Genomic DNA, 14,279 nt, shown 5'->3' on the forward strand with positions numbered 1-14,279 from the left:
TAGGAGGAACCTATCCCTTCACTTAATTGCAGGAGAATTTAGCCTATACCTAGAACACAGACAGAAACCTTCTTACTTATAATTAAGATAGGTCTGCGGATTTCTGACAATATAACGAGCTCTTCGTCCAACGGAATGAGAAGTTTTATCGAGGGACTCCTCAAAGCTGGCATGCATGATATCCCGAACTACTTGCCACGGAACAAAGGGTCCTTTTACCTGTGTGAAGAACAAAAGTGTTCAGAGTTACACTTCAGCTTTTACATACACAAATGATGGTTAAAACTAGGATGGATTTCTAGGACTGAGAAAATGTGTGTCCGGTATATAGACCTATTAAACAGAGGCCCTACTAAATACCTTTGCATTTAGCACATGACTAGCAATGCGGCACAGCATGAGCAGACTGTCTTCTTGCACTGTCCAAGTGACACGCAGACGTGTCATTCTCTGCAGGGCACTCTGGTCAGCTTCATCATGGTAGCGGAGTCTTTTGCTTTTTTCTACAGAATCGTCTTCTAACAAATCCAGGGAAAAACCAAACAGTTAGTTACCTCAGCACTACATGTTCTGATTAATTCAAACTCCTATCACAGGCACTGTCAGCACCAGCTGGAGTTTGTAAGAAGGCAAAAGCAGAGAAGGAAGTAGCCATTGAGAAAGTAAAGTGCATTAATTCCTCTCCCAGGAATGAGAAAGCAAGCACTTTAGTTAGCAAACTGACTACCTAGAGCATCATACCATGAAGGATCTTTAAGCCAGCTATCAAAAGTTGATGGTGAATTGCAAGGAGTTAATCTGGCACAGACACTATTACAATTTCTTTAGTTTGTACAGTACAGTAGTACAATCATGATTCACATACAGGTAACAGTGACAGCACACTGCTCTTTCTCTCGAGCTAGTATACAGCCCCAGGACATCTGAACCTCTTCATTCAAAGAGGCAACCCAAAGAGATGGCCTGTGAGTTTCCATTTCCAACACTGTGTGACAGCCACATCAGCTTTTCTAAAGCAACTTACAGCAGGCGTACGCATTAAAAACAATGTTTCTTTTTCCTGATGTGTTAGTTACTTACCTTTCTTTTTCTTCTTCATCTTCTTTCCCGTGTCTTTCCTAAGCCTCTTCCTCTTTTGGCTTTTTCCACCTCTCACTCGTTTTGTTCGATCCTGGGTTGGTTCTTTACTTATTTCAATACATTCCTCTTTCTGGATGAGTGACTCAGATCCTACCTTTCCTTCTCCCAAAATATTAATTTTGTTACCTAAAATGACACATATTTACAGTAGTGGAGCTTTATAGACATTACATTCTACAATACTAAGGTATAAAGAGCAAATGCCAAAGTTTCAACCTACTGTAAGCCAGATGCCCTCAGACTTGCCCTTTGTTAGTCATGTCATTTCGTGCCACTTCTCAGCAGCTCACACAGCATAAAATCCCACATACATGAGGAATCATCAAGTAAATTACTAAGTCTAGCGTAAAGTGCACAATCACAAGGGAACTGAGTTGAGATTGCATATTCAGCCTGTAGCATTTCTTCCTCCTTAGCTTAAATGGTAGGCAATGCAATTTTAACAGTGCCTAGTCATATAAAACATTGGTCCCTCTAGACTTCCTGCAAACCCCACATCAGAAATTACAAAGGATAAAAATCATTGTTCTATAAGAAAGGAAATTATTTACATAGCTATTTTACTGCCCTAGAAGCATCCTAGATCATTGTAAGGAGACAGGAATAGCCCACATATCCATACTGGGTTTGACAAAGACAGTAACAGCTATAATATAGTTACAGACCTCATCACCAGCATCATCACCTTACCTCCAGTACTGAGTGGAAGGGGGTGTTTTGTTAAGAAGGTTTGGAGCCTCACTGTCAGTCCATTTTCAGAAATTGTACTTTCCTAAGACAACATAGGTTTCAAAAAGGTGATATGCAAAAGGAGTGCACCGGTTTTAACATCAATCCTTTGAGTAGTGTCAGAAATAAATTTTCAGTATAAAGGAAAAGATCCCTGGCTACAATGAAGAATTCATTTGTCTTATTACTACCATCTATTTGAATGGCTCTAGAGCTTTTCTTAAATAATACTCTAATGACCACTAGATTATGAAGGTTAGAACTTCAGCAAATCTCAAGTTCAAAAGAAGTCATCACTGGAAAATAAATGCTTGATTCTTTCAACTGCTACAGAGGCTGAGCAGAATTTTCTGTAAAACAGTATTTTTTCAAAGCATTTTACATTCCAAAGGAACTGCTAAAAAGCACAAAACCAAAATGCAAACACAACCATTGAGTAAATGCCTCCTATACCATACTCTATCCATCTGAAATCTGAGCCCAGATTGACTGCCATGTATTAGGAGTTTTGCCGTTCTCAGCAAAACCTGTTTCTCTTGTGATTCATTGGTGATAGAATTTGGTCACAGACATGGAGAGGAAAGCGAAGACTGAAGAACTGCAGAAGGTCCTGTTAATGCTGAACAACTAGGTCATGGAGCAGCAGATGACATTCTGAGTGAAATGACCCAGCCTGAGGTCAAAACCAAGCAACTCTAATTTTACATATACACCGATATGCTCTAATTTGACCAATGCTTAGGGTAGGGTCATTTTCAGGTCTGTGAAAGTACCTCTTCGATGCTTGGCAATGGTTAAAAAGCAAAGCAAATATAAGGAATTCTTAGAAAAAGAAAGCAACACTGGGCAGCTCTGCTGGCCACAGCTTGAATGCACTATGTGGTTCTTTTTAACCTTAAAAAGGATAGAACTAGAACAGGTTAAAAGACCAGCAACAAGAATGATTAGAGGCAGAACAGGTTCCGTGCTGGTAACAGGTAAGTAATCTAGTAGATACCAGTCTTTAAAAAGAGATGATAATGGGAAACATGAGAGATGTTTACAAAATCAAGTGAAACAGAAAGGGTAATGGAGAACGATACTTTTCACAGCTTCCCTTAGCACTACTATTATTAGGGAGCTTAGACTGTCAAACGGAAGCAGCGACACATAATAGGGCTTTGAAACACTTCGCTACATGAAGTTGTGGATAATAAAGGATTTGTGTGTGTCCAAAAAATAATTACACAAATTAATGCTAAAAGAAAAAGCTATTAACAGCTTTGAAACATCACCCCGAGGTTTAGAATGGCCTTGAGCCAAACTTGCAGACAGCTGGGAGAATATGCTGAGGAAATATCACTATACATCTACCTTGCTCTTTACAACCGTCCCTACAAACCTTTTATTGGCAACCAGAGACAGGACATTAAGCAGAACTGGGATGGCTATTATTCTTATTTGCCTATGTTGGGCTTCCTAGTAATTTTTTTTCTTCTGCTGTGTATATTTCCTTTTTGTTTAGGTTTTCATCTGACAACTTCTACATTTCAGAAAGGCAAGAGGCACCATTAAGTAATCTAAATTGCTTGCTTAATAAAGTATTTTTCCTTTGGTTACATGTACTATCAAATTAAGTTCAGATAAAATTTACATCCAATTTTTTAATTCACTTCAGCACCAAGATTTAGCACATTTGGCATTCATTTCCTTCCAGTGATGCAAAGCCTTACTGAGACACATGACTGAGCAAGTATGTAAGCAGTAAGATTTTGCTATCAGTAACTCAACCTTAAGAATATTAAAATTTGAAGAAGTCATTACAGTATATAAATTTTAAAATATCCACCTTTCTAGTCTTATTGATGATGTAGCTTGTCCAGATCCAATTGCGTTTTAGGTGCCCATAAAAGCTGGAATCTAGACCTGCAGCTCCTAACCCATCTCCGGGGATAGTTCCATCATCAACCACCTCTCGGCTGCCTCTAAGAGAAAGAATAACAAAATATACAGTAATTATTTTGTAGGGAGTGCCTTCTCAGCTGCTCTTAAGTGATGTGTGCGCAATGTGCAGAACTCTCCTCTTGCCCACCCAGTTTAGTTAGGGCTGGGAAAGAAGAGGAGAAAGAGAGATGCTCTCTCCTTTAACCCTGTTCCAGAAGTAGCATGACAACGCTTTTACATTAAGTTTTAATCCCTGATATTTAATGACTGAGCTTTCAGTTTAAAGATTACACCCAGAGCAGCTTCATTATTGTTAACTCAGTTCCAATGGCCACATTAAACTCTCTTCTCAGCACTATTCCTGCCACAAAACTACAGAAAATACCTGCTCAGATGAAAAACTTTTTCAGGACAAGTGTGGGGCAAATCTTCCACAGGAACTAAAGGCAATTGTATCTCTTTTTCACACTGACCATCAAGCACTGGTCTCTCCAGTTTTCTAACAAATACATTAAAGCTTGTTTAAATACACATACAAGCCAGAAAATCAATACACTGCAATCCTCTCCCTGGAAGGAGGATGAAACTAACAATGAATAGCATGTAATGGATGAACTGGTACCCTTCATGAACAAGCTATTTAACTATTAGTGTGGTGTTACAGTGCAGAATGAAGAAAAATTTTTTTCATTTTTTCTTTATAAATACAACACATTGCAAGAAATCATGGAGACAAACTTACTTCCTCCAAAAAAAAAATCAAACTATAAATGAGTTTTGCATATGCGGTAGATAGGACAGCTCTGACAATGCAGTAATAACACCAAAGAGTATTTTTGAAATCCTATTTCATGTTATCAAAGATTTCTTGAAAGCTATCACGAAAAAATATTTCAGTTAAGCTTTTAATAGACAACTCTTTCATTATAAGATTACACCATCAATTAAATCCAAAAACTGTTTCTTGACCTTAAAGATGTTGCAGCCATCGCCAGCCTAACTGCAAGTAAACATCAGATATCTAATTCTAAAAGATTTCTTACCATACAATGGAGACCACTTGTGAAAGCTGACAAGTAGACTGAACAGAATTTTTTCTGTCAGCAAGGATCAGTGGAATTAAGTTCTCTCAACCCTGTGAATTTTTTTAAAAATAACTTGATATATCTACCTGTAACACTGAACTAACTGAAAATACTTTTAAACAGATTGTTTATCAAAATCTAATAGAATATTGACAAAAGTAAACCACAGTGCACAACACAATATAAAAAGTATAACTGGCATTCTGCACGGCTGTCTCCGGTTGTAAGCCTACAGACCTCTCAAGTATTCTGTCTGTGATTAGGCAGAAGATGAAGTGCTCCAGAGATCGCTTCCAGATTTCACTGGTGTACACCAATACCATGTTAGAAATTAATCTGTAAACAATGTGCAGCAAACAGCAACACAGACAGAATTCAGAACGTGATACTGGGGAGCTACTGAAGCTACAGGGTACTCAAGATACCATGATATAAGGCACAGGAAAAGAGAATCTTTAAAGTTTTCCCTTGCATTAACTGTACTTAGGAAGCGCTCCTTCCCTCTCGGCTTTGCCTTCCCCAAGACTCTTGCAACACACATCTGTAATACTTTGGGAGGAAATCCAAAGCTGGTTTTCCCCATTCCTCTAGCATAAAAACCTGCTTGGTAGACAAGTTACTTGTAAACATGATACACAACTACACCTCTTTTTAATCAGATATCTCTGAACTACAAAGAAAAACCCCACAACACCCAACTGAAATGCTAGAGTCTTAACTGCTTTTGCCACTGAGCAACACCCTGAAAACCAGAACAGTTCTTTTTGCTTCCTCTACTCAAGCAACAAAGCAAGGATGGTGACATACGTGGTATATTCCAACATCGCACACTTTCGTTCCAGATTGTGTTTATCCACTGCTGACTCTTGTTCCATTTCTACATCTACTGCAGTCTCCTCTCCTTGAAGATTACTTCTCTTTGAACGAGGACAGCGGACAACTCCTAGACATACAAATATTTTTGACTATCAGCATGAGAAGTAAGACCTCAACCCATTTTCAATCCACCCTGCTAAGGCAAACCACTGCTCCCAAACAGTAACAACATTTCTACCACTTCTTGATAAAACATGCTACCATGTTACCTCTTACAGGGACTAATGGTGTTCTAGTTAACTTCCAGTAGGAAGCACTAACTTGTCCACGATTGTATTCAGGGCAGACATAATGGGAGGCTGGTACCTTTTACAAGGAAAAACTTCAGCAGTTCACTGATAATCTAGACAAAGACAATAGAGCAGGACTAGATCTCAGGCAGATATTTCATCTAGAGGCTCAAAATAAATTTAAATCCAGCACAGAACAATTTTCCTCTCAAGGCTCAACATGGAAAATATTTAATTGGAATACTATAAAGCTTCCATAAATACACAAACTGGTAAAACAATATCACTCCCATATTTTGGGGGCTAAGAGTAACCTTGGTCTGACTAGCCTGCAAAAGCTGCAACAATCACACACTCGCTACCATTTGACATATGTGTAAGGAGCCTTTTGCACATAACTGCTTCAATGCAAAAGTAAGACAAAATTACTAATAGGTCCTTTTACTTGGCTGACTAAATTACAGAAAAACAGAATAGTGTTGTCTAAGATCCCAGGAGAAATCTCTTACCTACAATTCCTTTCTTTTTTTTTTTTTTTTTTTTTTTTTTGATAATATATACTTGTTGTAGCTGTATATCCTGTGTAAAAATGTAAAAGGACCAAACACAAAAATAAATGCAAAAAAACTGGTGTGAATAAACTCCCTTAACTTCCACTTCTCATCTATCAGAAAATTTAGAAACCGTTTTGCTAACGAAAAGGGATCTCCGTTTAAACTGGTAGAGAGCTATGGCAAAAATATTCTAGTAACTGTTTTCAAAAAGGCTTTTTCATAGCTGGATTAAAATCTTACAGGGCTATTATCAGATTCGATACTTCTAACAGGACAGCCACGTTCTTCCTTTAACATGGCTCTGAAAATGTCATGCATCAAATGTCTCAACTTCATAGAATTATACGGACAGAAATTCTAGCATTTTGATGCATAAAGCAACCAGACAAGAGAACAAAACATTGGAAGTGACAAAACAGGGTCTACCTCAAGTTTTAGGGAAGGAGGAAGAATTGCGGTGTAAGAACGTACCCAATGGTGTGTTAAGACAGACGCACTGCAAATCAAACCAGAAGTTCTCCACATCCTGCAATGTATTCAGAACATACAGGCGTCTCTCAAATGGGCGGCTACTTTGAGCCAGGTTGTAGTGGGGGTCACAGATAGTGGTATCAACAATCACAGCATTTCTCTTCATATACACAAAGACCTGTCAAATACAGTATATTTCAGGCTGGTAGGTAAAAATAATTGAAATTTCCTAATTTACAAGACACAATTTAATGTAGTTTACGACTGCTTAGCATTTTCTAAGTCTTTGCTGTTTTGAGCCAGTACTATGATAGAAGACACACCCATCCCCACCCTATTGCATTGCATTCCCAAACCTCCCTTGCCAGTGATCCAGAAATTTCGTTTCTAGATTTAGAACAGTTTCTTTTCCCCCTTGTGCCCAAGATATTCCAAGTTTCCACAGAGAATGACTATTTCCCACAAGCTCCCATTTGGGATTTGAATAGATGTGTTCTGGGGCCTAGTTATCTTTCTTATCCTCATAAAGTATATGTTGGGACTGCTTTCTCCTTTGCATTTGCTCTTTATTTATAAAAATATGGGTACGAATGTCATTATTTTATTCTGATCAGTGGCTTTATTCTGTGTCAGACATCCAATGCCTAACACCCTGATGGAAAAGAATGTGGCATGCTCATTTTTCATAAAGTGCTGCCAGTCTGGAATATCCCAGATCATTATGGCATGCACCATTCAGCATTTTACATTTGAGGAGTGTCTTCCCAGAGAAAGAGGTAAAAATTACCTGCTCAACTTGCAGTATGTCACTTGGATCTGGAGGTTTGCATATACATCTGAAACATCAGTATTTTACTTAACTATTTAAGGTAATTACCAACCTCCAAACTTGCATTTATTTCACTGGACAAAAAATATGAAAAAAATGGCTAAGTTATTAAAAAAAAATATTACCTGGTCTTTGTCTTGAAACTTCTCTGTTGGGCCAAACTGTATCAGTCCCATATAACATAATCTTTGAAGGTTTTCTACCACTGAAAAGATGTATCTCCTGCAGTATTAGGAGTATTACAGTTAGCACTCATGGAAACAGTAAAAATGATACCAGAAAACATGCCATTTTCATGAAGCAACCAGAAGTTTCAAGAAGCCACTGCTTTTTTGAAATACTGAGTTTTAGAATTTCTGTAGTGCTATTTGTGATTGAATTGTCAGCCTATGGAAAACATGTAATACCCAAAGCTCCAAATTTCCTTTCCTCAAATCACAATCAGAATATTTTAGCCAAATAGTAATTGATATTTTGCTAGCAAAAAACAAAAATAGCCAGAAATACTATAGGTAAAAATGAATGAAACAAGGTCAGAACACCAGCAGATCTGCAGACAATATTCTGTTATTAAAAGAAGATGCAAGTAAGAAAACATGACTGCTAAATATGGGCTGGTAAGCCTTCACACGTGTACATATAAAGAATTGGGCAAAGATGGTTGTAGTTAAGGTTGTTTAGAATCACTGCTCCAAGAAACCGCTTTCAGTTGTTTATGGCTTTGGAAGAGCAAAAAGCGCAATATTTCCCATGCTGTATATTTACTTATATGGCAAAATTCTGGAAGTAGCAGGAAACTTCTGCAATACCTAGTTTCTGAGAGAGAGCTTTGCCTACATTTAACTTCACTAGGATCTAAGTTTTTCTGTGCAGTTAAATGGGAATTGTATTTTGGCAGGAGTTTTCTCTAGGGCTCTGAAAGATCATTTGAAAAGCCCAGAAATATTGAAGCAAATTTGGCTGAGTTTTAAGTTTTAGTGAATGGGGGGCAAAGAGACAACATGGTTATATGTCATACTTTTTTGCATAAAACTATCAGATGGAGCCTGCAGATTTCAGAAAACACCATAAATCCAGTTTCCTTGTTACTAAGACTTCGCAAGTAATAGGTTAGGAATTGCAAAAACGAGCTGACCATGAGTCTTGACAGCTGCTGCTGCCTAGCACTATTCCCTCACCAATGGTATGCATACAGGTTTGCAAAGTGTCATATAAACCTCCAACCATCCAAATCCATGCCATCAGCCATGACTTTCTGGGGAAACTAACATGGTGCCATTGATACTGCATATTCAAACCACTTTCCCTTAATGTTGCTTTCCCTTCCCACCGTCAGTCCAATCTTAATTTTTAGATCTCCTAGATGAGGAATGGCAAACAATGGCAGACATGCCACTGGGAGCATGAGTAGAAATTGAATGGTATGTATAAGAGGCAGGAACTGGGAAACGTGGTATCTTCTGAAAGATTTATGAAGGACAACAACATTTACTCTATCAAATTCTGAATTTAGCAGCAGTCAGGAGCGTGTTTTATACAGAAGTAACATCCTGCTGATGAGTTATGAAGGACAGAACCTCCCAGCTTTCAAACACTGCCTGACAGCATGCATGAATACTGTTTGTTAGTTTCTTATTACTTTCTATTTGGGAGAGAAAAATACAATTTGGCACACTATCCTTAGAAGATTGATGATCCTTGTTGTGGATAACAAAGTTCTCTTTGACGCAAACAGGAAATAACTGCAGAACAGTCAACTACTGTTGTTTCCTCCCTAGAGCCATTTACTTTTACTCATCTGCTTACCTTTTGTAGAGAAGCTGCTGTCGGACTGACCTTGGAAGAAATCTGATCAGAGTGTGCTTTTTTAGTGGATCATTTAAAAAATCTTCCAGACCATCCACCTAGAAACATTGTAGAAGTTAATCAAAATGCAAAAATATAACTAAGTATCAACCTTTGCCACCAGAACTGTCCACTGAAATATTTTCTAAGCAAATGTTACTGCTTTTGTCAAAATGCTTAAACATTATTCTTGTTAATCAATGAGGCAGAAGATTCAGTAAGATTAGAAAAAGCTCTTTGCAAAATATTAGCTTAAGAATTTGCAGTATTACAGGGCTATACATTTTTTTCCGTGTAGTTGTAAAAGCAACTCACTTTTCTATGAAAGACTATCAAGAACTAAAGTGTCTACCCTCTGATGGCTAGTTTTGTTAAAACAGACTAAGAGGATATTTGTTACTGCTTATAGGTACAGTTGATATCACCAGACTTTAAAACAAATGTGAAACAAAAGCGCACCATACCTTGTAGCTGACCTGTACTATCTGAACAAAGAGCGAGAGAGGCAAGCAGAGAAGAATGTCACTAACAAGAGCCCATCCAAATCCAAACTCTCTGTGAACTGGGAGAGGAGGGACATAGCGCATCCACGACGTATCATCCACATACACTAGGAATAAGACAACTAGCTTAGATTCAGATAGGACAAACCTAATAGTTATACTAATGTAGTTTTACTGTGAATGTTCAAGCAGAACACATTTGGCAGTTCATAGTCTAGAAATCTGAAAATCTAAGATGACCTGAAAATTATCTAAACCATTGATTTTCAATCTTTTCTGAAGTAGACTTTTACCTTTTTTCAGTGTTGAACCATGGCAAAGCCTGTAGTAAAGCCAGGATGTGCCGCTTCTTACCTGTTTGATTAGACAACTCTACTTCAGTCTCCTGTGCAGAGACTTCAGGATTCACCGCAGTTGTCACAATTTCTAAGGTCCCGTCTGGTTGTGCTTCAAGTACAGCTGCACTCACATCCAGCCCTTGTTTGCTGCCTTTTTTCTCACCATCACTACCTCCTTTTTGCTGTGTTCCATTTAAAGGGTGTCCGTAAATTAAGTACCAGAGGAACATGTGGACCATTCTTAAACGGGGCATTTTGGGAAGAAAGCCAAGAGAACGCCCAAGTCCTGGAACTGGGAGGGAAGATTAAGTAACAAACAGAAATAAAAAGAGGATTAGAAAAGGAGAAACAGCTACCTCTGCAAAACTGATGTGAAGAAAACTGGAAGGAAAGATGGACAGTTGAAAGTAAATATGTTACAAATATTCAGTAAAGTAGTAGCGAATATAAATAGTTCACAATTGTATAAAAAAAATAGCAGCTAAGAAAACATTGGATAGTGAGATTGTTTTAAAGCAAAAGCAACTTTTCTTCTATAAAAGAAGAAAAAAAACCCACTTGTATCTTAGGAGAGCCCAACATCTGAAAGTTATTATTAATAATAAATGGGAAAGTGAAAGATGACAGAAAGAACAGTTAGTTGTACCTGTAATAGGGTGATAGTTTTTTAGCTGTGTTATGCCCATTTTTTCATCAGTTTTTCTCGCCCGACTATTATTATCAGCTTTACATGAACCTTCTTGCATTTCTCCTGAATCAGGAGCTGCCTCTTGCCCCAAGTTTTCTTCCTCAGCATGGTCCTGGGATGTTGGTGTCTGGGGAACTTTAATCCTGTATTAAAACCACACTGCACTTAGGTAAAAATTAAGCAGAGTTCAATTCCTCTTCTTTCCTGACTTCAGGAGTTAATCAGCACCTTGCTTCATCTTTGTGCTTCTACTTCTCTATTGCTAAAGAAGAGATTTTTCTTTGCTTTTGCTTACTTTGTGTTTATTTCCTCTGCACATTTTTGCACTCAGTAAAGTGCAAAAGCCACCCACAAGCCACTAAAACCATCATTGCAACTTGCCTGTTTGCTGTGCTTGAATTGGAGATTCGGAAACGCACCTGCTCAATGGCACTTTTTACAAGGGGATCATTAGGACTCACTGAAGGGTGCACAACAAACTCTACCTGTTCAGAGCAACAGAAAACAAACAACAGTCATTTGTGGAGATATTGGCTCTTAATCAGCTGCATAAATTATCAGAGATTAACACAGTGAATTAACAGTAGCCACAATGGATGAATCCTATGAAGGTTTAATAATTCACAAGAGTGTGAACACTTTTGGATCAGAACTCCCATTGCTAGTTTGTATTAAGCAAGAGGCCAGACCGTGTGGTCTCTGTACCGATAAACAGTTAATGCCATTTCTACAAACCTCAGTTTTTTTGCTTTTTAAAATCTGAAATATTTGGGGAACAGACACTTCAACTTGCAAATATTAGGCTGAAAGTGATAATTTAAAAGCCATACCTCATAAGACCAAACTAATACATATTTTTGCTGCAAGTACATGCACAATTCAGATTAGTAGGATTTCACATGTGCTCTACAGAAAGCATGAAGCAGATAATTTTCAACAGATTCTCTCCATGCTCATGAACATTTCACACTAGAGTTACAGTGGCAAGTCTCAGTTTTACCATTACAGACATTTTACGTCCATAAAGCTCAATAACAGTGGATTTTTGTTTAAAAAACAAAAAGATCACATTCTATAAATTCCGACCCAGAAGCTAACTTAGGATTTCTCAAATACTCTTGACTTTCAAATGGCGATTAAATAGAATAGTGTTGCAGTGTGACAGTGCAGGGAGAGAACCATGAATTGCATAACTGATAAGGAGCAGAACCTCTCAGAAGGCAGATTGGGAGACTTTGATCTCCAGACTACTCCTTGGTCTCACAATTATCTGCAGTACAATAACTGAAAGCACTAATCTGGTGTTCACAGTAGCTTAGTTTGGGACATGTAGCTTCTGGGCAGCCTTACTGCGGGTTCTGCTACAAAAAATAAAGTCATCCATATATTTCAGTAAAAAGGCCCACAACATTTTGAAAAATCAGGAGGTTGGGAGAAAAGCTGTTTCTGCTGCCAGGGTTTGTGCAGTCACCTTTTTACTAACGCCATCTTGAATGACTGTAGTACGATAGAGTCTAAGGAGCCCTTCTTGCGCAAGCTTCTGTACCAGTCGTATGATAGACTTTTTGCAGCACTTAGTGGAGACACCTTCTTGCTTCTCTTGATCCATGACCATTTTCTGAAGCCTAAAAGACACAAAAAATACCTTGCATTTTAAGTCCAGTGATGCTCCAAACTGCCTAAGCAGTTCATTAGAGGATACGGAGTGAATGGATATTTCCCTGCTTCTAGCTCCTCCCCCGTCCACGTGCCAACATCATAGCATATAGTGCCATCAGGGACAAGAAAAGCCACCCATGGAATAAGCACACAGCATTATACCCAAAATGCATCAGGCCCCCAGTACGCTGTTTTCAGACAGACTCACGTGAACAAGCTTTCTATTAGCCGGAGGTTTCGAACAGCTTCCACAATGAGATTTCGGCGCTTCAGCAGCCTGTACGTTTCATGAGATCTCTCTACTGCTGTAGCTTTGGAACGCTTTTCCTTCTTCTGGCCGCAAGTCTTCTAGTGCACAGGATGGACAAAATAAAAAATTTACACAAACTATTCAACGTCTTCAGCCTAACTCTGGGTCCTCACACAGTAGCAGCTGAGGAATTCAGGGTTTTGATGTATTTATTTGCAACAAACTAGTCAGATAGGAATTATCTTTTATATCCTCTTCACAGGCAGGGAACCAAGGCAGAAACTAAGATTTCTATCCAGTTAGATGCAGAGATTTATGCACTTTCTCTGCCCATCCCATATTCTGAGCCACTTGGACTTGAGAGTTTTGGCCTAGAAAGCTGGTAACTGCCTTAACATCGTGCTGGGTCCAAGCCAACATATAATGTCTCTCAGAAAGGCTTCTTGTCCCAGGCTCAGTCCTGCAGCAGTGAGGCTACGCAACTTTCATGTCAAAGCCCATTTGTTCCTCCTGGTTTAGAGTAGACAAACCAGATGACATACAGCACTTGTGTGCGCAGACATTAAGTGATGACATGCATTAAGTCAACACAGGGAATTTGGAAAGCACCAGGGAACTAATCCAGAACTGTATTTTGAACACCTACCTTCCCTATCTCTTGGAATAATTTTCACTTATAACTACATAACAGTCAAAATATGAATATAATTTGAAATTAAATTTAAAGAAACCAACCAAAACAATCCTATAAAAGAATACAAAAACTATAGCTTGAAGTCTTGCTGTAAAAGTACAAAACTTAGCTCAGACAGCTGTACCAACACGAAAAAATTAAGACATGTGATCTTACCTTAGGGTCTTCAAGTCTGACTTCCTCAACCACAGCCACATCCCCATCTTCATCAGCAGAATGAGCACAGGTGGAAAGATTGGACTCCTGCTTTAGAGTTTCCAAAGTAGAACTCTCCCTCACACTGTTTTCTGGGAGCTCTTCGGGCTCCTCAATACTTTGAGGGGAAGGCAGCTTCTTCCCCTGACACTTCACAGCTGTTGGCTTTGAGCCTGGTTTAAGAGAAAACAGCCTTGTAATTGTTCTGCTCTCACAGCCTCCTGTAAACGTTCAGTTTCTCTGGCCATGTAAGGCCTTCCCCCATCCACC

The 14,279-nt window shown here is 38.6% G+C and overlaps 1 protein-coding gene across 3 annotated transcripts in view; it reads right to left on the minus strand.

The window, feature by feature from the left end:
* The window catches only part of GTF3C1 (general transcription factor IIIC subunit 1), a 41,611-nt gene that overhangs the window by 14,898 nt on the left and 12,434 nt on the right, over positions 1–14,279 (minus strand). For 2 of the 3 annotated variants that reach the window (XM_075106132.1, XM_075106130.1), the window contains exons 10-25: positions 13,971–14,182; positions 13,079–13,218; positions 12,683–12,836; positions 11,593–11,696; positions 11,170–11,354; positions 10,540–10,815; positions 10,147–10,292; positions 9,644–9,741; positions 7,963–8,059; positions 7,009–7,186; positions 5,685–5,820; positions 3,698–3,833; positions 1,831–1,912; positions 1,081–1,266; positions 361–518; positions 77–219 (exon numbers count right to left, since the gene is read on the minus strand). In XM_075106132.1, the coding sequence (XP_074962233.1) occupies positions 77–219; positions 361–518; positions 1,081–1,266; positions 1,831–1,912; positions 3,698–3,833; positions 5,685–5,820; positions 7,009–7,186; positions 7,963–8,059; positions 9,644–9,741; positions 10,147–10,292; positions 10,540–10,815; positions 11,170–11,354; positions 11,593–11,696; positions 12,683–12,836; positions 13,079–13,218; positions 13,971–14,182 (2,431 nt within the window). The remainder of the gene's footprint in view (positions 1–76; positions 220–360; positions 519–1,080; positions 1,267–1,830; positions 1,913–3,697; positions 3,834–5,684; positions 5,821–7,008; positions 7,187–7,962; positions 8,060–9,643; positions 9,742–10,146; positions 10,293–10,539; positions 10,816–11,169; positions 11,355–11,592; positions 11,697–12,682; positions 12,837–13,078; positions 13,219–13,970; positions 14,183–14,279) is intronic. The other variant, XM_075106131.1, reaches the window with a different exon arrangement.

The sequence above is a fragment of the Phalacrocorax aristotelis genome, chromosome 10, assembly GCF_949628215.1.
Source record: "Phalacrocorax aristotelis chromosome 10, bGulAri2.1, whole genome shotgun sequence".
Classification (NCBI taxonomy): Eukaryota; Metazoa; Chordata; class Aves; order Suliformes; family Phalacrocoracidae; genus Phalacrocorax; species Phalacrocorax aristotelis.